Here is a 23,099-nt window from a genome sequence, read left to right on the forward strand (position 1 = left end):
GTAACTATAGTTCAATATCACAATTAAGAAATTGATGATGATACTAGCAAGCCACTGACCTTACTCTGATTTCATTGATTTTGCATGCGCTCATTTGTGTGTGAGTATGTCTTAGTTCTATGCCATTTTATCACACGTGTAGAGTGGTGTGGCCCCCACCATCATCAAGACACATGACAGTTCCAGCACAGGAATCCCTCATCTAGGGGCACCTGGGGGGCTCAGTGGTTGAGCATCTGCCTTTGGCTCAGGTCGTGATCCCGAGGTCCCGGGATTGAGTCCCACATCGGGCTCCTCGGAGCCTGCTTCTCCCTCTGCCTTTCTCTGTGTCTCTCATGAATAAATAAATAAAATCTTAAAGAAAAAAAAAAAGAATCCCTCATCTACCTTTTTATGGACAGAGTCACCTCCCTCTCTTTCCTCTTCTCTAAGCCCTGGCAAGCACTAATTGGTTATATCTATATAATTCTATATATCTGTATAATTCATCTCTATAATTCTGTCAAGACATGATACAAATGAAATCATATAGTAGGATGACTTTCTTTTTTACTCTTAAAGGCTTTATTGAAAAGTTGGCAAGATAAGACCTATATTAAATCATTAGAAAACAAGATAAATAATGATAGCCTGACAGAGAAATTGGAAGGTGGGAAGGAGTGTTTGTGATGTGGTGGGAGAGGAGGAGAGCAAGTGAGTCCTATTTTACATGCGTAATTTGCCTTTTTTCCACTCAGCATAATTTCCTTGAGATCCATTCAAGTCGTTGCTTGTATCAATAGTTCATTCCTTTTTATTGCTGAATAGTCTTCTGTAGTTTGGATATATCACAGTTTAACCATTCACCGATTGTAGAAAATGTGGGTTGTTTCCAGTTTTGGGCTGTTATGAATAAACCTGTTGTGAACATCTGTGTATAGTTTTTTTGGTGTGAACATAGATTCCATTTCTCTGGGGGAGATATTCAAGAGTACAATTGCTGTGTCATATGGTAGGTTTGGTAGGTTTGGTTTTTATAAGAAACTGTCACACTCTTTTCCAACGTACATTCCCACCAGCAATGTGTGCACGATCCAGTTTCTCCGGATCCTTGCCAGCATGTGGTGTTACTGGCATTTTAATTTACTAATCTGATAGGTGTGTAGTAATCAGTCATGGGTTTAATTTGCATTTCCCTAATGGCTAATGATGTTGAACATGTTTCATTTGCCATTTATATATTTTCTTCGATGAAATGTCTGTTAATATCTTTTGTCCCCCAGCTAATTGAATATTTATGTTTTTATTGTCGCGTTTTGGGAGTTCTTTGTATGTTCCAGATATAAGCCCTTTGTTGGATATGTGGCTTGCAAATATTTCCTTCCAGTCCATAATTAGTTTTTTATCCTCTTTACAGGATCTTTCATGGAGAAAAAGTTTTGGAGGTTGATAATATCCAATTTACTAATTTTTCCTTTTGTGGATCGTTGTTTGGATGTCAGGTCTAAGAACTCTTCACTTACCCCTAGGTCTTGAAGATTTTCTCCTACATTTTGTCCTGGAAGTTTTATAATAAAGTTTGATATTTAAGTATGTGATACATTTTGATTTTTTTGTATAAATATGAAGTTTAAATGAGGGATTCATTTATTTTTGTTCTTGTTTATAAATGTCCAATTGCTCCAGTAGCATTTGTTGAAAAGCTTATCCTTCTCCTATTGAATTGCTCTTATACCTTTGTCAAAAGTCAGTTGGGCATATTTTGTAGGCCCTATGCTTTTTATAACCATCTTTTTTTTAATTTTTATAAATTTATTTTTTATTGGTGTTCAATTTGCCAACATATAAAATAACACCCAGTGCTCATCCTGTCTTATTGATATTTCCTATCATTTGATAGCAACATCTTGAAAAGAAAAAGGTTAACGGACTTTCTGCCCAAATGAATCATGCCACTAGTATAATAAATTATTTGATTATGAAATACTTGATAATTTAGAAAGGTCTCATTACATACTCATGAATCATCTGCAGGGCTTTATGATCCTTATGAGAACAGAACATTTGGCTTATATCCCACCAAAATATTTCCTTGTACCTAAATAGAAAGACATGGGAAAGACTGCCCATATTTTTTCCCCAGGGCCAATACATAGTTGTTGAAGTTTGCCTCTGGGAACTTTACAGGGAGGAGAAAAGTGATTGGACTTTGTCAGGGTGTTTTCTTTTTTCTTTTTCTTCTTTCTTTCTTTCTTTTTTTTTTTTTTTTACAAAGTCTCCAACAGAGACATGTAACCAGCATCTCTGCCAGGGACTCAAGAGTCTGCTCACACACAAAAAATAAGAAAGGGCATCTAAGGAAAATGAGTTGAGCCCTTTTAGGGACATGCCAAGCCAGATAACCCAAGTTAATCATAGCAAGATACAGCCAGTCTCAGGGCTCAGTACCATGAAATTCGCTCTGCTTCCTTAGGTTTTGAAACATGCATCTGTATAAACCTGCCTGTGCGGACATCCCCAGCCCCAAGCTGGGTCTGCCTAAATCCAGCGAATCGGCCCTGAAATGTAGACGGCACTTAGCCGTGACCAAGCCTCCACCCCAGGCAGCCTGCTGGCCGGTTAGGCCTAGTGGAGCAGCAGAACGGAAATATCTGGAGAAGTTTTTACGTGTTCATGGGATTTCATTGCAGGAAACCACCAGAGCCGAGACGGGCATGGCTTACAGGTACTTGCTGGTTGCACTGGCACGCGAGCAGGGCGCTGCGTTGAGGTCGAGGGGCGCTGTTACTAAAGGGATAAGGCTTGAAATGGCAAACCAAGCACCATCTAAAAAACGAAGACGGGGAGCCCTCTTCTTTGGCTACCTTAGTTTTTCAAGCTTTAGATTGTCTGCTTTCTCTTTGCTCAAAAGGCCCCGTGGAAGACAGGCAGGCTCCCCTGTGGAAGCTCCTAACCATGTGCTGCCAGGAGAAATAGCTTTGGCTTGGAGTAGGTCGGTGACTTAGGTCAGAACGAAGAATGGGGGCTCTATTCTTCTTTAGGGGATTTATAAATTAAGAGGAGGGTTTTTTTTAAATGTTACCTGGGCTTCAAGGCTGTTATTTTCATCTGAGCCTGAATTGTGTGGTCTGTGTTAATGGTTAATAAAACAGTTCATGAAACTGAGCAAGTTCTTGAAATGATGACATTTTTTTTTTTTTTATCATTGCAGCCCAAGATAAATTACTGGTTGTTCTCTAACCTTCTAATACCATCATTTATTCTGTGAAAGATTAACAAAAAGGAGAAGTGTTCCCCTGGTATGGGGTTGGATGTGTAATCTTTATAAATTGCTCTGAGATGGGAAGTATCATTCTTTGTCAGAGCAATTATTGTCCAAAGCTCTGTGAGATAGGCCAGTGCTTAGCTAAATTACCTGGTGGCACCGCACAAGTGCTTCCTTGACAAATGCCTGGAGTTTTAAATATCCAGGAAACTGAGCAAAAGCCGTTCGGGAGGACAAAAGTGACGAAAATGGGGAAAGAATTCATTTAGCATTGCTAAGGAACAGGTGTCTCCAGTCCCAGCTCCAGTCCCAGCTCCAGTCCCAGCTCTGCACTCAACAGAGAGGGATTGTTTTTGCAGGGATGTGAAGTCCCCAGGGATTTCGTCTTTCTGTAATGTAAAGGTCTGTTTTCACGGAGTAGCTACTGCTCTAGTTTACCAGCTAATTTGATTAATCAAACAATTTGCAATGAAATGACTTCTTTCTGCAGAGAGCAACGTATTTCACACAGACTCGATGCAGTTAAGGGCTCCAGGCAGACGAGGAATGAGCTCCTAGAGGTTTGCAGGGGATGAGGTAGACCCGGGGCGGCCCACCCCGTCGTGCCTTGGAAGTGGAGCCTGAGAAGAATCTAAGCACCTTTCCGAGACAACTCACGGCTCCCCACGCTGGGTGTTCCTCGTCCACCTTTCCTGAATCTGGCTTCCACCAGGAGCCACCTTCTCCCTCTGCCTCTTCGCCTTCTCTCCTCGATCCTCAGTGGTGGCAGGGGGGTGAGGTCCGAATACAGATGAGGGGGGATGGCAGATATCTGTCTCTGCATCTCTGTCGCAGCCTGGGTGGCATTACCATGAGCCCTGGCATAGAGCTTCAGGGGGCATGGCTCCTTCCAGAGTTCGGGTCTGGATACCAAGGAGCCTTTGCAGCGTGTGCCGACGTTCAGATGAAGATATGTCCTAGGATAGTGTTTTTCAGACCGTTTCAAAGCAGAGGAATTGTCCCTCCTCAAATGGTTAAACGCAAAGGTGTCCTTGTTGAAGGTGGAAGCCCGGAGCCCTGCCTGCTGGAGGGGGCAGGCTTCCCCAGTCTGGCCCCGGAGGCGGCCCTGCCAATCCCACACTCCTGTGGTTTGAGGGCACAGTTCCAAGGCGACTCTTCCTAATGCCTTGGAGAGCAGGGCCCTGTGGCCTTGAGGATGTCCCGGCCCAGGGGCAGGCTCTTGGGCAAGGGTAGGTGCCCCTGGATCACACCGGTAAGAGGTGGGACCTAGAAGATAGCCATTTCCAGATCAGAATTTGAGGAGAGACAAGTGCACCTAAATAGATAATTGGCCCCAGGAAATAGCCAAAGTTCTGAGTTCTGAGGGGCTGGCTGTGTTGTCACCCCGTCCTCCATTACATGCCTCCCTCCCCCTCCTTCCAACGTGAAGCACATCTCCTTTCTCCAGATTTCCATAGTAATTTGTCTATTCTTTGAGACCCGTATTAATCATCCTTATTTAAAGCCTCGTCCTTGTAACATTAGGGAGGGATTTTTAGGGAAGACAATACAGGTTCTCTCGGTCTCCCCCCCGCCCCCAGCTTGGCTTTTCGCCATGACTTTTTTTTTTCTTTTTAGGTTTTTCACTTTAATTCCAGTATAGTTAACACGCAGTGTTGTATCAGTTTCAGGTGTACAGCGTAGTGGTTCAGCTCTTCCGTACATCACTCGGTGCTCCTCACCCGGTGCTCCTTGACCTCCCTCACCTATGTCACCCATCCCCCCCTTCCCCTCCGGCAACCATCTGCTTCTTCTCTAGAGTGTAGACTCTGTTTCTAGTTTTCTCTCTTACTTCCTCCCCCTTTGTCCATTTGTTTCCTAAAATTCCACATGTGAATGAAATCCTATTGACTTCTTAGAAACGTAGGTGGTGTTGGGTGAGAAGGTGAATTTCATATTCTTCCTTCCTTACCCTCATTTCCATCCCTCGCCTCCCCAACCGTGGCTATGTCAAAATGCCCTGTGCAACCTGTCTTTTTCTATTTTCTTCCTTTTGAAGGGTATTCTTGCACGTAGAGTGGAAAGGGAATGGGCTTTGGAGTTAATCAGAACAGAGTTCAAATCCCAGCTCTTTTGGTCTCTAACCCGTGTGACACTGAGCTGGCTGTGATGTAAGTGCCTAACACACAGTAGGTGCTCGCTTCTTGCTTATTCTCTAGCCTCTGTGATTCATTCTAGGGACAGGGGATGGAAGGCCCTATAGCTGGAACATACAAATGGGGAAGATAGAACATCTTAAAGGAATATAAGAATATCTTATGATAAGATAGAATGTCCCTTAGAAGGAAAAGAAGGAATAAAAAAAATCCGCAGTAATTCACAATCTGTGTAGGTTTTCATGCTGAGCTTTAGAATGCTGAGAGTTCTGGAAGATCCCATAAGCTGTTTTCTCTTCCTAATTTGGTCAGATGCCATTGCAGCCTCCAGCCCAATACCAGCTGCTTGGGTCCCTCGATCATCTGTGAGAGAGCATTCTGTTGTGTTTCCATGGAGACTTGGTTTTATTTCTAACTGAGGGTGACCAGGAGAGGGAAAAAATCAGTAAATATGCAAACACATGTATCAACTGAAAAGAAACTGGAGGAAATTGTTTGAACGTGGTGCACAAAGTGCCAAGTTGCTGTGTAGATCCTTCTGTTGGCTTAGAGTTTTTCGCAAAAATAGAAGGTTTTTGTGGATTCATCTTATTAGTTACAAAATAGTTACCCAGGAGGGTCCTTTAGTCATTCCTAAGAGGTTGAAAGTTAATTGTCTCCATTACACAGCATTGAAATCTGAGCCAGATAGTAAACCTGAGCTTAGTTCAAGGTTAAAGAACACTGGGTGGTCGTTTTATGGATAAAACACACAAAAAATATCTAGACTGAGTAAGGATGTAGCAAATACTCAGCTTTGAAGCAATTTTATAATTAGCCAGGAGGAACTCCAGCAGGTGTAAAATGAAGGTCTGATGCAGGGGTCAGCAAACGGGGCCTGTGAAAGGCCAGGGGGTAAATATCTTAGGCTCAACGGGCCGTGTGCACCGTTGTCACAACTACAGAACGGTGCCACTGTAGGGTGAAGGCCGCCACCGCCAGCAAGCGGAGGGGGGTGTGCTTGCGGTCCCACAAAACCGTAGGCAGGGGCTGAGGGATGACACGAGTTTTATGTAAGTTTCACATCTCGTGAAACTTCTCGTGAATCTTCTTCCTTTTTTTTCTCCCAAATCGTTAAAAAATGTACGAGCCAAGCTTGGCTTGAGGAACACACAAAGGTAAGTGGCAGGTCGGCGTTGGCCAATAGGCCGCAGTTTGCTGACCCCTGGTCTAGAAAACAAAGCTGTCAGGTGCATAGCTTCTTTGTTTGTTTGTGTTTATTTTTAACCCTCTTTTTTCCAGAGGTATTTAAGGTACCCAAGAGCGTCTCATTGAGAAAAACAAAAATATCAAATCAGAAGAAGTGAATTCAAGGAGCATTAAGGGCAGGAAGGGGCCAGGCTCTGTGTTCTCCAGGGGCACGAAATTGCAAAGAGTGAAGCGGCGCTCTCAACAGTCGTGCAGTTCTTGCAGGAGGTGGGCACAGGCCAGTTGCTCAGTGTGGGCACATCTCTTTTTAATCTGGAGGCCAGAGAGGATTTCTCTCGTGGTTCTTCACTACATAAATAATAACATCGTTTAGTCATCTCGCAGAGTTCGAAGGGAAACGTGTCTCACCATATGCCTAAAAAAGAGAGGGGCGGAAATGCACGCTTACAAAGTGAATTTTGCAAAATTCGGAGTGTACCACCCTCCTTTCCTCCCTTGCTTTTACCCATTTTTTGTTTCTCCTGTCGGAATCTGTCCTTAGGATCTATTGAGAAGATGTCTTTTTTTTTTTTCCACCTCACACATGACCTCCTACTGACTTAAAACGGCCTCACGGAGCATTGTAATAAATTACTCTCCAAATGGTGTGTAAGAAGACGAAAAGAATCTTTTATCAAACCATGTGTTTCCATGCCTGGCATTGTGTCCAGAACAGAAATATTTGAAGCAGAACCCAACTAAAAGGCAAAAACTACCACCTGCTCGTAGCACCTCTCCCATCAGCTTTGCTGCAGTGTCTGAGGTTTTCTCCAACTGGAGGCCTCGGTTCCATTACAGTAGAAGCCTGGAAGCTAAGCTGACAGGCAGCCCACCTAGGAGGAGACATGTCGGGCAGGTGTGGCCTGAAAACAGAGAAGCAGGAAAGGAGGTTTCTAAAGCAGAGCAAGAGGAAAGCTTGGGTGGCGAGGCACATGTGTGGAGGAAGAAGGGGGCCCCAACGCCAGAGAGAATCCTCACCCAGCCACTGCTTTCTCCAGGATGTTGGGCAGAGCGTCTGGGAGCATCTATTACCTGGTCTCTACATGGAGATCCTTGTAGAGACCAGGTAATAGATTCACTCTGGGAACCTTTGCTTGGGTTTTGTCAAAGTGAGAAGGTGGCATCCCAGCTGCAGGATTGGATGGCCACCTTCTCCTTCCCTGCTTCCCTGATGCCCAGCTGCCTTACCCAGAGGATGAAAATGAACCCTCCTCACAGGGCAATACCGTTTGTGTAAAGGCCCAAACAGTAGGCACCCGGGAAGGCCTATCCCCTTGTAGCCCTTTCCCCTTTCTTATGATTCCTGTAATACAGCGCGGAAACGGAAAATGATTTTTATTCCCAAGTTGAACTCACTGTCATCCTTCCAGCTAGCCCCCCGCCCCACCCCGGCCCCAAACAAAAATCCCTTAACAATGCATTCCCGTGACCTACTTTTTTTACGGAGCACTTGGCACACTTAGACCCGCTTGAAAAGTGGCTATGGCCATGACCATGAAAAATCAAAAGCCTAAAAAAAAAAAAAAAAAAAAAAAAAAAAAGCCTACATGTGCAGGGTTTGTATTTTCTACTTTAAAAAAAAAAAAGGGCGCCTACATGATTTATTTTAGACTGGCCTGATTTTGGTCAGTTGTGAGGCCTGTGCTAATTTGCTCTGACTGCGGCTTTCCTGGCATCAACATTTCTGGAGGAACATCGGTGTCACTGAGATGGTTCAGACTCAGAACCTCTGTGATTACATGAAATCTGAATAGCCTGCTGGGGAAGGGCCTGGAAGGCTCGGTGAAAGGGGCCTATTCAGAATGGAGCAGACTGTTTATTTCCTCTTGAATGTAACAGGGCTTCTAAAATAAGTACGTTTTAAAAGTGTCAGTTTAGATCGAAAACCCTTTAAAAATTCAAGCAAAAGTGAGAGAGGAGTGCCACTTGGATTCGAAGTATTATTTTTATTCCTTTTTGAAATTTCCATGTATGTTTGTCCAGGGGGAGCGTTGCTTCGTTTTCACGTAGCCGAAGGAAAACATCTGAAATTCGGGGCTCGGGAGCAACACTGGGGTCTATTAACCCACGTTTTCCTCATGTAGAAATTAGTGGTGGTGGTTTCACAATGAGAAAAAAAAATGAGCATTTAGACTGAGTTTTCCTGACCCAGGAGCTACTGTAGGTCACATATGTTTTCACTCAAGGAGGAAAAAACAACAAAAAACTTCCGAATTCCCTGCAGTGCCTAAGGGTGCCGCTAAGATGTGCTGTTTCATAAAGAAAGGGAAGCCCCTGGGCTGACCCGCAGCTCGCAGAGACCTGTGAATTGTGCCCAGGCCGTGCTAGGCCACGGCTTCCATTCCCATCTGCGGGGTTCCCTTGATTGTGAAAATTAAGAAATCCCTCTTTTGATGCCACTTGGGAAATTTCCTGTGGTGAGAAAAAACAAGACTTTATGGCCAGCGTCCTCCCAGGATTTGGGGACCTGATGCCTACAGCAGGCCTGTGTCCCCGTAACCCGGGTGGAGCCAGGTGTCTGGCCGCGCAGATCTCTGTGTCTGGGGGCTTCGGGGCCACAGCACAGAGCCTGGGGGCGGCCCCTGGGGTGGAGACGGGGGCGCTTCAGGCTTTGGCCCAGCTCTAGAGAATGTTCCGTTGATGTTTTGCAGGCACTTGGTGGCAGTGGGGCGGGGGCCGATGCAGGGGGTCTGGAGGGGCGCTGGCCGGCCAGCCTGCAGCCAGCCACCCCTGCTCACACCCCTGCTGCCTAGGCCCGGCCCCAGATCCACAGGTGGAGGAGCGGTGCCTCCCGCCTCCGCACTCGGGGCGCAGCTTCCCCTCTCTGGGTCACCCTCCACACCCGCTGCCTTAGTCCCCAGCCGGGGATGCTTCTAGCTCCTCATCCAGCTCGTTATCAACCGCCGCTCCCTAAGGTTTCGACTGTATATCGTGTAATACATGCCGGTGTTCAGGTGAAGAGATGTTCTAGGTCTCTGTGTTTCAAACAATTATGAAGCAAAAGAACACTTCTCCCCCCCCACCCCTGGACAGGGGAAAGCAAAGCTGTCCCGGTTGATGGGGTGGGGTGGGGTGGTCTGTAAATATGTCACAGCCAAAGAAATGAACCTCTAATCATGGGAGTCCAGGTGGTAGAGGAGCAATTTTTAGGCAATCTACCTATTTCTTAAAACCAGATTATTATTATTATTTTAAAGATTTTATTTATTTATTCATGAGAGACACAGAGAGAGAGAAAGAGAGGCTGAGACCCAGGCAGAGGGAGAAGCAGGCTCCATGCAAGGAGCCTGAGGTGGGACTTGATCCCGGGTCCCCAGGATCACACCCTGGGCTGCAGGTGGCGCTAAACAGCTGCACCACTGGGGCTGCCCAAAACCAGATTATTAAAAAGTAAAAACAAAACTTCTAATTTGAAAATAATTTCAATCTGTCATACAACTTGTAAGAATAATACTAATAACTTTTCAGCCATTTTTCTTCTTAACATATTGTTCACATTTTGCCCCATTTGCCTTGACATTTGCTCAGGTTCTTACGTGCATGCTTCTTGCACTCCCACCACCTCCTAATTTATTTTTCCAAGAGAAAATTAAGTTTGAGGGTACGTTACATATGTCACGCCCTTTACCCCGTATGTACACCCCCATGCAAATACCAAATTGATGGGGTCTGATACCTTTACCTGATAGGCTGTCTGTATTCTAATTTCCTCAGGTGACCCAATGACGCCCTTTATAGCAATTTTTTTCTTCTTTTTTACTCCACTAGTACTAGATCCAGGTTAGGATCACATACGGTATTTAGTTGTCCTGTCTTTTTAGTTTCCTTCAATCTGGAACAGTTCAGGACGGATTAAATTTAGCTCAGGGAGGAGGTCAGTGGGAAAAGGCCTCTGACTATTTGCAATGTCTGCTCGGGGTTGGGAGGTGGTGCTATAGTGCCACGCAATTGCTGTGCTTGTCCTAACGGGTCCTGGTTACTGCGACCAATCCTGTCTCCAAGACTGAGTCTCCCACAGCTACCCGACAAGGGCCACGACCTTGTAAACTGGAATTTTAGGTCCGAAGCTGAGGTGGATCTCAAAGACGTACTGACCTACACGAACTCAGTCATCTCTGTTCTTCTGCTTGACACATCCCCTGAAGGGTGTGTGCTGGTCGCAGGGGCAGGGCTGTTGACTCGTCAGGAACTGGGGTTAGGCCCTCTGAGCATGGACAGAGCGAGGGCGCTGGGAGCATCCAGCACGTGGTTGCTCAGAATGTGCAGCCCCAAAGTCAAGTACCGTGGAGATGAGCCCAGAGCCACCCCAAAAGGCTGGAGCAGCAGCCCAAGGGACAAGTCTGTTACAAACAGGCAATGGTGTGGGTTCGGGCCGAGGTCCCCCTGTGGGCGAGGGAGAGGAAGCTGAGCTGCCCAGCAGCCAGGGACGCGTAGGTTCCACGTGGGGCACAGGGAACACCTTCAGACAAGGAACTTTGGCCCAGTTGTCTTTGGTCTATTTTTCCTCTCCCCATATTCCTTTTAATTTATAAAGGCAGAATATTTTAGAAGTTCTGACAGTTGAAGGGTGTGGGTGTAGAGTGTGTAGCTCATCAGGTATCGAAGCTGTGCGTCAGCATCGGGAGGGTTTGTAGCAGGTCACTGCCCTGGAAATGGTGCAGCACCTGCAGCTCAGCACGTGGTGGCAACACGCGCGTTCAGAGGCTGGTTAGGGCCTTAAAAAGGCGCTGTCACGGCTCCCGAGATGACCATTGGGTATGACGGGCACCTCTATGCGTAATGTCCCAAAAGCTTAATCCTTATTGTAGCTTCTTTGTAAGACTCGTCGAATTAGTGCCTCCTTCCTTTGTGCCTGTTGTTCCTCTTGGCACTCTGGTTCGTTTATTTCTGTATCGCGTGTCTCTCCTCTGGAGGGGAGCTCCGGGGGGACGGGGGTCTTATCTGCAGGGGTAATTGCTGCTTCCCTAGAATCCAGTCTCTGGTGTAGAACTCGGTAAACATGCGCTGAGTCAACGAGTTATTAAGCAGAATAATAACAAAGAAGCCCTCGCTCTTTACTGGCAGGCAATCGGCTGGATTATCAGACTCAGGGAATTGTTCTACCAAACTTTCCACCCATAGTCTCCCTGCTACTCACTTCCTGCCTCTTTACTAAAAGCATCACAAATGTCCTCATTTGAGATAGTGGCACTTGGGGACAACATTGTTCTCATAGGAAATAGATTCTATTTTAAGGTCCTTTGAAGTTTTCTATCATATTTATAATGTCATAAGCCCACTTTATTTTTGTTCCTCCTCACACATCCATCTTGTTTCACTTTTCATTCATTTATTTATCTCCTTGCATTCATGATGTCTTCACTGTACTTTCCTCCAGAAAGTTCTCCGTGATGTCACTGTCTAGTCCTACCCACAGTTGGGTCCTGAGTTATAGAGACCAAACAAGACACTCGTGGCCTTCACTCTGGGCATATTCCTTATTTCTCCTAGATGTGGTACTTGTGTGCCAACATCCTGGAGCCATGGGTCTCTCCTTTTACACCCCTTCCCACCACACATTCTTCCTACCTCTTGTCCATCAATTCTATGAGCCCTTTTGGGCTTACTCTTTTCCTGATCATTTTCTGGTTCCATCTCATTGCAAGAGGCTCCTCATCTCATTAAAGCACCCGAGTGTCATTTCCCAAAAGATGGGAGACAAGTCTGCAGGGTCAGCTATCCTGTTGGGATTCCTAGATGACCCATCAACCTAAATACACTAATACACTAGAGGATTCTTCCCCTACTCAGTAATTATGCATGATTGTGAGTTCTGATTAGACCTTCTTATTCTTGGTATAGCTCAGACTTTCCCAGGAACAATCTGGCCTATAACTAAGGAATTCTTCAGCTGATGACCAGCAGTTGGAGGATGGTACCTTGGTGGTATCATTAGGTGTTTGAGTCATTGAGAGGTTTTCTCACTTGACTCTGGCCACCTTTATATCTTGGGGAATATCCTGACCTGTTCTACTCAGCGTTACTGGGACTGGGCCATACCAACAGTAGGGTCACACTTTTCCATTCGAGGGGTTTAATTGCCTGAGGGAGCCAGCCCGGGTGAGGCTCAATGAGAGTGGATGAAGTCCAACTACCTTCTTTCAGTTCCTTCCTCACCACCATTTTCTCTCCAACGACCTTCCATTTTTTATTCCATATTCACTAGTTCTTGGTGGATGTTCTTTCTGGACGTCCTGTGTGGGTAAATATTTTCCCTTTTATGTCTCATGACCCATTTAGAATGTTGAGTGATCCAGAACACAGTCCCTGAGAAAGTGAAAAATCAGGCTTGTGCAGCCAAATCCATATTTTATAATTCAACGGGGCACGCTTTTTATGAAGTTATTTTCTATGACCACTAATTGGTCCTTGCTGTTTTGGGTGCTGTGTTTATTTTTGGTTGAGCTATTTACCTTATTTCCTCCCCAACATACACAGATTCATTCTTTCATTCAAGAGCTATTACTAAGCTCTCATCTATGTTACACACTATCCCAGGAGACTCGGCAATGAACAAGACAGAACAAAACAGTAAGTTCCCTGTTTTCTTGGAGATTTCATTCTAGTTGGGATGAAATAGACAATAAACTGTAACATTTCAGGAAGAATAAGTCCTCTGTAGAAACACAAAGCAGGAGGGAGGATGAGTATATGTGTCAGTGAACAGCTAAAATTTTAAAGGGTGCACCCAGGCAAGGTCTCACCCAGAAGATGGTATTTGAAGGAGGTGAAAAGGACAATCACCTGGGTTTCTGGGAGGAAGAATGCTTCAGACAGAGATCACAGCATGTGTAAAGAAAGGCCTAAAGTGAAAGTATATATATATGCTTCACTAGGAAGACTCACAGAACTCAGGAAAGAATTATATTTGCAATCATATTCCATGGCTACAAAAAGATACAGATTAAAGTCAGCTTGGAGGAAAGGGGCCTAGAGTGCAAGTCCAGGAGAACCAAGCAGAACTTCTGTTGTCTTCTCCCAATGGAGTTGTATGGAAAGTAATTTCCCCCCAAAACAAAGTGTGACAATATGCACAGAGTATTGTCAGCCAGGGTAGCTTATTCCAAGACTTGGTATCCAGACTTTTCACTGGGGACTGGCCATATAGACACACTGACCACCTGCATGGTTGACCTTGATGTTTAGCCCATGTGGAGGATGAGCTGAATTCCCAGCAGCCCAAGGGCCCCACAATAAGCCACATATTTAGCATAGATCATCAGGCATGGCCCAAGCCTCCCCAGTCAAACAAAGACACTCCTGTTGTGTAGAACATTCCAAGGGCTTTGAGGTTACCTCCCAGGAGCCAGGGGCAAAGGGCCAATGCCTCCTTTGATCATGCTTAATACTTTACTGCACAGAAGCCAAGTCATACTGGTCTTTGTAGGTCATTTAAAAGATGTGGACTTCTAAAACTGGTGCAGCCACTGTGGAAAATGGTGCAGAGATTCCTCAAAATGTTAAAAATAGAACTATTTCCAATCCAGTAATTGCACTACTGGGTATTCACCTCAAAAATTCAAAAACACAAATTCAAAGCAACACATGTGCTCCTATGTTTATTGCAGCATTATTTACAGTAGCCAGATTATGGAAGCAGCCCAATTGTCCATCAATAGATGAATGGAATATGTAAAATATATATATATTACGGAGTATTATTCAGCCATAAAGAAGAAAGAAACTTTGCCATTTGCAATGACATGGATAGAGCTAGAGAGTATAGTGCTAAGTGAAAAAGTCAGAGAAAGACAAATACCATATAATTTCACTCATGTGGAATTTAAGAGACAAAACAAATGGGCAAAGGGTAAGAAAGAGAGAAAGACAAGCCAAGAAATGAACTCTTAATTATACAGAACAAAATGATGGTTACCAGAGGGGAGGAAGGTGGAGAGACGTGTGAAATGAGTGATGGGGATTAAGGAGGCACTTGCTGTGATGAGTACATGGTGATGCATGGAATCACTGAATCACTATATTGTACACTTAAAACTAATATAACATTGTATATTAACTACATTGGAATTAAACTAAAAAAAAAAAGATGTTGGCTTCTAGTCCTAGTGAGATAGAAGAGTATTTTAGAAAGTATTAAGCAGGAAAGTTATATGGAGTTACAGGTTCACTCCAATAGCTAAGTTGGAAAATAGACTGAAAGAAGCAAGGTTCCTGATTAGGAAGTTATTGTAATGGTTCAGACAAGAAGTAACAATAGCTTGAACCAGAGTGGAAGTGGGTTGATTTAAGAGTAGAATTAAGAGCATTACAAATTGGGTGTAATGTGTGATAAAAGGATATAATCCAAAGATGACTTCAAGTTTGTTGGCCTGGGAAATTGGGACAATTAAGTTGTCCTAAAATGAGATGAGTAAGATTACAGGGGAGCAGATCTCATGGAAAGAAGAGTAAGAACTTAGTTCGCAGACATGAGATATCGAAATGCATATTAGACAACAAAGGGAAAATGTCAAGTAGACAAGAGTCTGGAGTTCATAGGAGAGGTCTGGGCTGGGGATTTATATTCAGGATATAAAGATATAAGTTTTGGAGTCATCCATCTAGCTTGAGAGTACAGCTGTGAGAGTAGCACACCAGCCTCTCCAATGATAGGAGGTGACAGAGATGAGGAGGAGACAGCAAAAGAGACTGAAGACAAACTCTCAGAAGGTAGGAGAACCATGGGAAAGTGTGGAATCAGGAGCTGAATGAAGAGGTGGGGGGATCAACTATGTTAAATCTGCTATTGGGTCAAACGGGCTGAGGATGAAGAGTAGACCTTTGGAGTCAGGAACATGGAGGTCACTATTAACCACAGCAAGAGCAGAGAGATACAGAATTTACTTCACATACAGAGATCTACTTAATAGAAGAAAGCAAAGATCCACGTGCATATGTAGGAAAAATGTTAAAAGCTAATTCTGAACTTCTAGTTAACAGAACTCTGACTCCCATCCACTGAGCAGCATCTCTGGATTTCCTCCTACTAGGAACATTGAGAAAAATATAAAAAACCATAGTTGAAAACTTAAATTAGCCTGACTCGTGACCAGAATGTGGAAGGATTTTCTACCAATGATATTTATAAAGTCGAATTGTTCAAAATGATGCTCACGGAGTTATCTATGCTTGCCTCATGAAACAGAGCTTCTCTGCCTCCAGAGGGAGGGTAGGAAGACACCACGCCTTTACCCTCTGACTTTGGTGCTCTCTTCATTTTGACATCTGAAGACTTCTCTTTCTAGGTTTCAAACTTGCATGTACATTAATTTTGTTATATTTTATTCAGCAATTCTACTTGGTTGGAGTATATATGTGTGTGTGTGGAATGTTCCACATCATCTAAATCTTTCATATTGACCTCAACTTCACTTTTTAAATCAGGACAGATAGATGTTATACCAACAACCATAATGGGCCCAATTGCAGTTTTTAAAAACATTGCACAAAGAATAGAAGGAAAAATAACCAAATATTATCAGTTGTTATTTTTAAGTAGAAGGAATGTGGACAATTTTTCACCCTTCCTCTATTCCCAATTTCCAAATGTGTGTGTGTGTGTGTGTGTGTGTGTGTGACTATTATAAAAGAGAGGAAAAATGAAATTAAAATGAGATTTTAAGAATTTGAGATATGTGCTTTTGAAGTTCTTCTTTTTGAGATACCTCAGATCTAAAACAAGGACTGGAATTCATCAGACTGATTTGTAGTGAAGTTTACAGAAAAAGACTCTTGTTCTGATTCTAACCTGAAGAAAATTTGGGGCCTTATGTCAGTAAGAAATTGAAATGCATTCTATCAAAATGCTTCTACTTTATAGATAACCTTGAATAGCATAGACCATCTTCTACCAGATATATATTAATATATTTTAAACATATATATGTATGTATGTATATTGTAAGCAACAGAAAAACAAACCAGCTTAAGTATTAAAGGAAACTGGCTGGTGCACATAATAAAAAGTCTAGAGGTAGGGAAAAACTTAAGGAAAGGGTAGATTTAATGTTCAGCCATGATGGACAGGAGCTGGTCTATCTGCATTTGTGACTCTTTTTTGGCAACAACTCCACTTTCAGCTCCACATGATGGGTCTGAGGCAGCTTTAAGCTCTTCTCTCACCTCCAACGTGGCTGACGATAGTTCTCATTCACTTCCAGAAGGAAGAAAGAAAGGAGGAGTTTTCTTCTCCCAGAATTTTCATCTTCTTGTTGAGTCCCTCGTTTTGACTGGGTGTCCTGTCCACTTCTGGGCCACTGACTACATCTGGGCAATGGGAGATAATGACTGACTTCTGTAGCTTTGTGCTCAGCCCCTCCTAAACTACCTGGCTGAGAAGGAAGAAGCAAAATAGGCTTGGTGTGAGGAAAAGGGAGTAGGTTATGGGGCGGCAACCTATGTCTGTTGATGACATTCTCTAATGATCACGTCTGGAAGGGATGGACATATCATAAACTAGCATGGCAATGAACTCATGCTAGTAAGACTGCAGCTGGTCAATCATCTGAAAATTGGGAATGAGGCTACTCCTCTATTAACCACTGGTGTACTGTCTCCATCCCTGGGCTTTGGGTTTGAGTTTTAGTTCTTCTCTTGCTCTAAAACTCTCTGACTTTTCCTATGTAGAGGATATTTTCCTCTACTAGTCTATATTCTGAGTAGCTTGTGCTGCTTAATCACAGGACTAAAGTAAGCAGAAATCTCATTTAACTTAAGGTAAGAAGGGAAACATTGGCTTTAAATGTATTTAATTTGGCATGGAAAGTAATGTATTTTTAATAAGGAACACATTAAAAACTCATAAAGTGGTTTATTTATAAGGTGGCTAGTCTCCCCCTCCATTGCCCCAATAAATATAGTCAAGTCCATCAACTATGCAGTAAGTGCAATTATACAAATGCCATGTTTCATTTTGCGTCTGATTATAGTTGTTCTCCCTCCACACATGCTCTGTATGCAAAGGGTAAGTGCATAGGATTTTGGAATCTGAGGAGATATTAGAGATCACTTAATACCTTCTCCTTTCCCTTGAGTAATTGTGCAGTTACGTTTTCTGAAGCCTGGGAGGTTATGCAATCTAACAGTCACATAGATGGCTTGCTAAGTTCTAGTTAAGAATTTAACCAAAAGCATTTGGTTTACCAATTTACTCTTTTCACAACAGAATTGTTCAAGTCAACAAAGATTGACCAAGCACCAGCTGTGCCCTGGGCAGTGTATCAATCACTGAGCTCACAACAGGAAAGACATGGTTCCTGGCTTTAAGCATCTCCAAGAACAGTCTGTAGGGGGAAGAACAATGTCAACCAGATAATTAGAGTTTGACTTGATGCATGCAACGTTGCTACTTAAGGCGTAGCCATAATGTAGTAGAGCAAGTGATAAATGCTACTTTGAGAGTCAGGGATGACTTTGAAGAGTTGGCGATTCATGTGCAGGATTTTGTAGGATGAATTAAGGGTTGAACAACCAGCCTAAGATTGGTAGAGCATTTAATGTAAAGGGAATAGTATATCTGAGGGTCTAGAGGTGATGGTTATACAAACAAGTTTTGGAGAGAGACAGATATGAATTGAATGCTGGTCCTAAGGCTTACTGAGTAGGTGACTCACACAATTATTTATGCCTTCTACACATTTACTTTTTCATCAGTAAAACCCCATAGGATCATGGAGAAGATTAAATAACATTACAGCTACAAAGCACCTAACATAGTGGGAACCCCGGAGTAGGTGACCACTTGTCTCCATGGTCTTTCTCCTCTTTCTCTTCCTCCTTGCTTCCTCCAAACCTTCTGGGTGGGGGAGCTAAGAGACAGGAATGGAAGGTCATTGGAGGAACTGACCATGGAAACCTTTGAAGAATTCATAGGTAAGATGTGATGAGATCCTCTCTGTATCCTAAGAAGGTATTTGTGGAGAAGCCACATCTGAAGCTGCTAGAGAAATAGTTTGCTAACACAGGGGAGAGGGCTGGGATGGGCAATGAGGGCAGTAGACTGGTCCAGTGATTTGGGCAGGCTCGAGGAGCAGGAGGCATGATGGTATAGCTCTGCTCGCTGCATTCTGTTCTTTCCACCCATGTATCAGAGGTCGTGTGGGAGGAAAAATGCTCATAGGTGTAGTAAGGTCCAGGGGTCTGGCACCCTGACATCAGGAAGGGGGCAGGAGGGTCCAACTCTGCAGCAGCTGCTGGTGCTTCCAGCTCTTGTCCCTGAAGGGCTGAATGATTTAAGGGATTTATCCCTTAAATCATCCACATTCTCCTTCACATGCAAAGAAGCCTCAGAGCCACTGAGGTACCAAATCTTTTCTCTCTTTTCTGACTTTAAAGCAACTCCTTAAACCATTATGTTCCTGAGGCAATTGTCTCTTTACTATAATTCGTTAACTCACAGTAAACCTCAAATGCAATGCCTGCAAGCAGCTGGAGACTTCGGGCCAGCTGGCTGTGGTGCCTCTTTAATGGACAGTGAGGGGCCCAGTGCAGGCAAGGCCCCAGGGAGCTCTCGCGGAATCCCTCAGGTCAATGGCATTACCTCCGTGACTTCTTTTCTACCTTCCCTTATAAAGCCCAGTGACCTTAACTCTGTCTTTCTTGCTTCACATGAGTTTTGATGGCCCTTTTGTTGATGGCCAAACTGAAAGATGGAGTAATTTGTTCACACATGCCTCAGCCCCAGGGCTGATATCAAGAAAAAGAGTGTTGTTATCTGACTTCGAACCTCCTAACGTGGGGGTGCTGGGCTCCGGGCAGAGGGAGATTTTCCCCACCCCACACCCTACTACATTGCATGCTGATTTTAGATGTAGCTAGTACTGGTTTTGTTAATATTTTCTTTTTGAATATGAACAGTCATCTGTACATTTTGCAAATGTTTTAATTCTACCCACATATGGGTTTCTGCATAATCTGTGAAAACTGGTCCTCATAAGCAAAACATCAGCGCTTCACACTTTTCATAAGATGATTGGTCTTTGACTTAAATATCTACAGAGTATATCTATATATGTGAGCCCTGATGAAAATGAGTCAATTATCGGCAAGGTATTTCAACTGTTATCTGTTTAAAATGATTGTGTGCTTTCACAGCTTATATTAAAAAAAACTACTTGCCTAATTTTCTTAGGTATGACGTGATTTTGAGTTTTTCTGATTTAGATATTGAAAGCATCCCAAGAATTCACAAAACCTCAGAACAAACATTTAGAACACCGTGCTTGAGATACCTGATTTGCAGTGTTGGGACATGAAAGAAGCCTTTGAAAAACTCATGTCTGAAGTACTTTTATCACTTGAAATAATAAAGTGGTTGTCTTAGCATTGCTTGAGGCCAAATGGAATAGACTATTTAGGGTTGTATTTATACTGGATATTTTTAAGCAAAGAAGACAGTATAAATAGTAGAAATAATACTATACCTGTTTATTTTTGTGCATTAGGTAAATTTGCTCTTTCTTCCAATTCTAGGCCCATTAATTATGCAACCAATCAGCTAATAATTTTGACCACCTGCTACATTTAAATTATTACGCTGGGCACTAATAAGACCAACTAGCTCTCAAAACCTCCCATCAGCTGCCTTTAATCTCTTTCCTTCTGACTGTCCAGAGAACCGCTGTCTTATTTTCATTGTACTTGTACCTGAATCTTTGGCTCTGTAGAGTCAGGTTGGAGAGAGTCACAGATATTATTGAGACATGGAGTCTCTCACTTCAGAAAGACAAGGTAGTCACTAATAGCCCTCGTAGACATGTGGCATCTGTGAAGTTCCTCTGGATTGTTTCTGCTGGTGACTCAAAGTGAGGTCATTTGCCAGCCAGCACCCTGACATCTTTAGTAACTTTTACTCTTGGATTAAAAAAAGCCCACTAAAGATCTTGACCTTGGAAGAATCTGGGATTCTTCAAATGAGTGAAAAATGCCATCTCCTTCATTTGATCAGCTGAAACTAAACCAAAGGACACTAAAATCTCCACTGGCATTTGTTTAAGATAGAAATAAGATGAGAAAAACAAGGAAAACCATTCTATGAAGTCAATTATATAATAATCCATAAAACTTAGGCGCTCTGAAGTTAGCAACACATGGTGGAAGAAATACACTGAGGTAGTTTAGAAGACTGCTTTTAAACTTAAGTTTAGATGTGGTTTACTCAATATTATTTGAAAACAGGACGCATACTAGGCTATCTTATATGGTAGCCACTCGTCACAGGTGGCTGTTTAAATTAAAGGTAACTAACATTAAGTTAAATTAGAATTTAGTTTCTCAGTAGCATTAACCACATTCCAAGTGCTCAATATCCACATGAGGCTAGTCACTACTGTATTGTACAGTAAAGACATAGAACATCTGCATTATCCAGTAGAAGAGCCCTGTATTAAAAGATCAATCCAAGGCAAGAATCTTTACTTTTATGGATTTTTTTTTCAGGTTTTCAAATGAACTGTGGTATTAAAAGAATTCTATGTAATTCCTTTAACTTGAGCCGAGTCAAATAGTAGAGGCCCAGGTCAAGCACCATGTCAAGCTCATTGTGAGAGTATAGATATGATGATCATCAAGTATGAAATTACTACCTGGCAGTAGGGTTGATTTAGTAACTTGCAAATAAAACTCAGCCGTGGAGAAGGTGTCACAATGAACCTCTCACCGAAGAGCATTTTTTCCGTGTGTTATTCTGCTTGTCCAGTTATTTTTCAAGTCAATGAAAAGCATTATTTGGTCTTGGTGATTAAATTACTGCAACAAGCAGATTCCTGGCATCAGCTAACCCCTCTGATTAGGGAAAGAGAAATATGAATTTTGTCTGTAGTTGTGGCCGTTCAAATGCAGCCATAACTTTTTGCTGGGTGTAGACATTTAAATGAAGAAGTACTTTTAATTCAACTTCATCTTGTTATTTCATTACTCTTTTGCAGCAATGGCAAACTTTGTACAGTATTATAAATCAAGGCCAAATGTTGCATGGATGCCATGGTACAAAGATTCATTAGTGCGCACACAAGCTTATGATCCATGAGGTGATTCATCACTTGTTATCCCGTCTTCCAGCTGAGGAGTTGGGTGCTGATGCATACTAATGTACAAAAGTCAATGCTGGGCATCGAGCCTGCCGAGTCTTGCGTATTATCCTCCTCTGATCTAACTGATTCTCAACTGTTGGCTACGGGGAGGGCTGCCTTTCAAAATCAACTACCTAAATACAGTGAATTAATTAGGGCAAATAGTGAAGGATGAAGTATGGCTTGGCCCACCTCTCCTCTGGCTGTTGACAGTGTGCCTGACACTCCAGCTCATCCAGGATGAGCCTGGATGAGAGAGAGACAGGGAACAAGATGAGTGCCCTAGAGGAGATGAGAGCATTGTGCTCTTCAGTGTGCTATCACATGCTGTACCCCATTCGACCCTCCCAGCATTCTGTGTACAAGCCCGGAAGGTTTAGGTGTCACAAATGAGGCAGCTCTCTTTAGAAGAATTGATCATTTTTCTCCCTGCATCCCATTGGCTCTGTTCCTCCCCATATGCCTCTGCTTGTAATTATTTGTATACATGATCATCTCTCTCATTAGACCTGAAGGTACCTGGAGGGGTAATTTAGAGGCTCTTATTCTTCTTGTGTTCCTGGCCTCTAGCACGATGACTGGTGCCGAGTATATTTGCCTGGGAGAAGAAAGGTGAATGTGACACACAAAAAAAATCTGTAAAGGAGCTATGGTTTTTTGTTTTTTGTTTTTTGTTTTTTTTTTTGAGGCACAGAATATTATGCTGGGTTTGTTGCTCAAGGCGTTGACTCCCTCTGGGTTCAAGATGTTGTTGCCCATGTGGGTCACACAGTCCCCTATAACGGAGCTGGATCTCAGACTTGAGTGTCCTTTTAAGGTTCCTTTCCCACTACAAACTTCTGTCAGTTTTATACCACTGGATCTTCAAGACATTCCATTTTTCTTTATAGCCAGCCCAGCAGAAGGAAAATGAATTTTACCTGCATTGTGAATAGAAAGAGTTTACCTGTTCTTACGTAGGAGGAATTGAAAGGCTATACCACAGTCCCCCGGGATGATGTCTAAAATCCTTTTAATGTGAAAGGAGATCCTGATGTTCAGTGTAGACACTCAAGAGAAGGGAGAGGCAGAGCTTGGAGGGACAGGGTAGACAGATGCAAGGGGCAACTGTCTTCACAATCCTCAGGCTTCATGTTTTATGGATTGAGCCAACACTCCTTATGAATTGAATCTGGTTATGAAGTTCACCCTATCAACAAACCTCCTATCCCCTTTCAGAGCTTTTAGGTTATATTTACCTTTCCTCTTCTGGGCAACTGATGTTTTGTTATATTTTATGTCTTTATTTCGATTCATCTTTAACATTACTTGTAATTTATTAATTCCATTTTGTGCTTCTGAACTCTCCTCATTTTAAACGTAGATGGTTAGTTCTCATTTTTGAAT

General features: G+C 43.1%; 1 protein-coding gene across 1 annotated transcript in view; it reads left to right on the plus strand.

Moving 5' to 3' along the window:
* Positions 1-2,291: 2,291 nt before the first annotated feature.
* The window catches only part of KCNAB1 (potassium voltage-gated channel subfamily A regulatory beta subunit 1), a 340,450-nt gene continuing 319,642 nt past the window's right edge, over positions 2,292-23,099 (plus strand). The window contains exon 1 of the mRNA XM_041734022.1: positions 2,292-2,704. Coding sequence (XP_041589956.1) covers positions 2,463-2,704 — 242 coding nt within the window. The 5' untranslated portion in view covers positions 2,292-2,462. The remainder of the gene's footprint in view (positions 2,705-23,099) is intronic.

Source organism: Vulpes lagopus, chromosome 19, assembly GCF_018345385.1.
Source record: "Vulpes lagopus strain Blue_001 chromosome 19, ASM1834538v1, whole genome shotgun sequence".
NCBI classification, from domain to species: Eukaryota; Metazoa; Chordata; class Mammalia; order Carnivora; family Canidae; genus Vulpes; species Vulpes lagopus.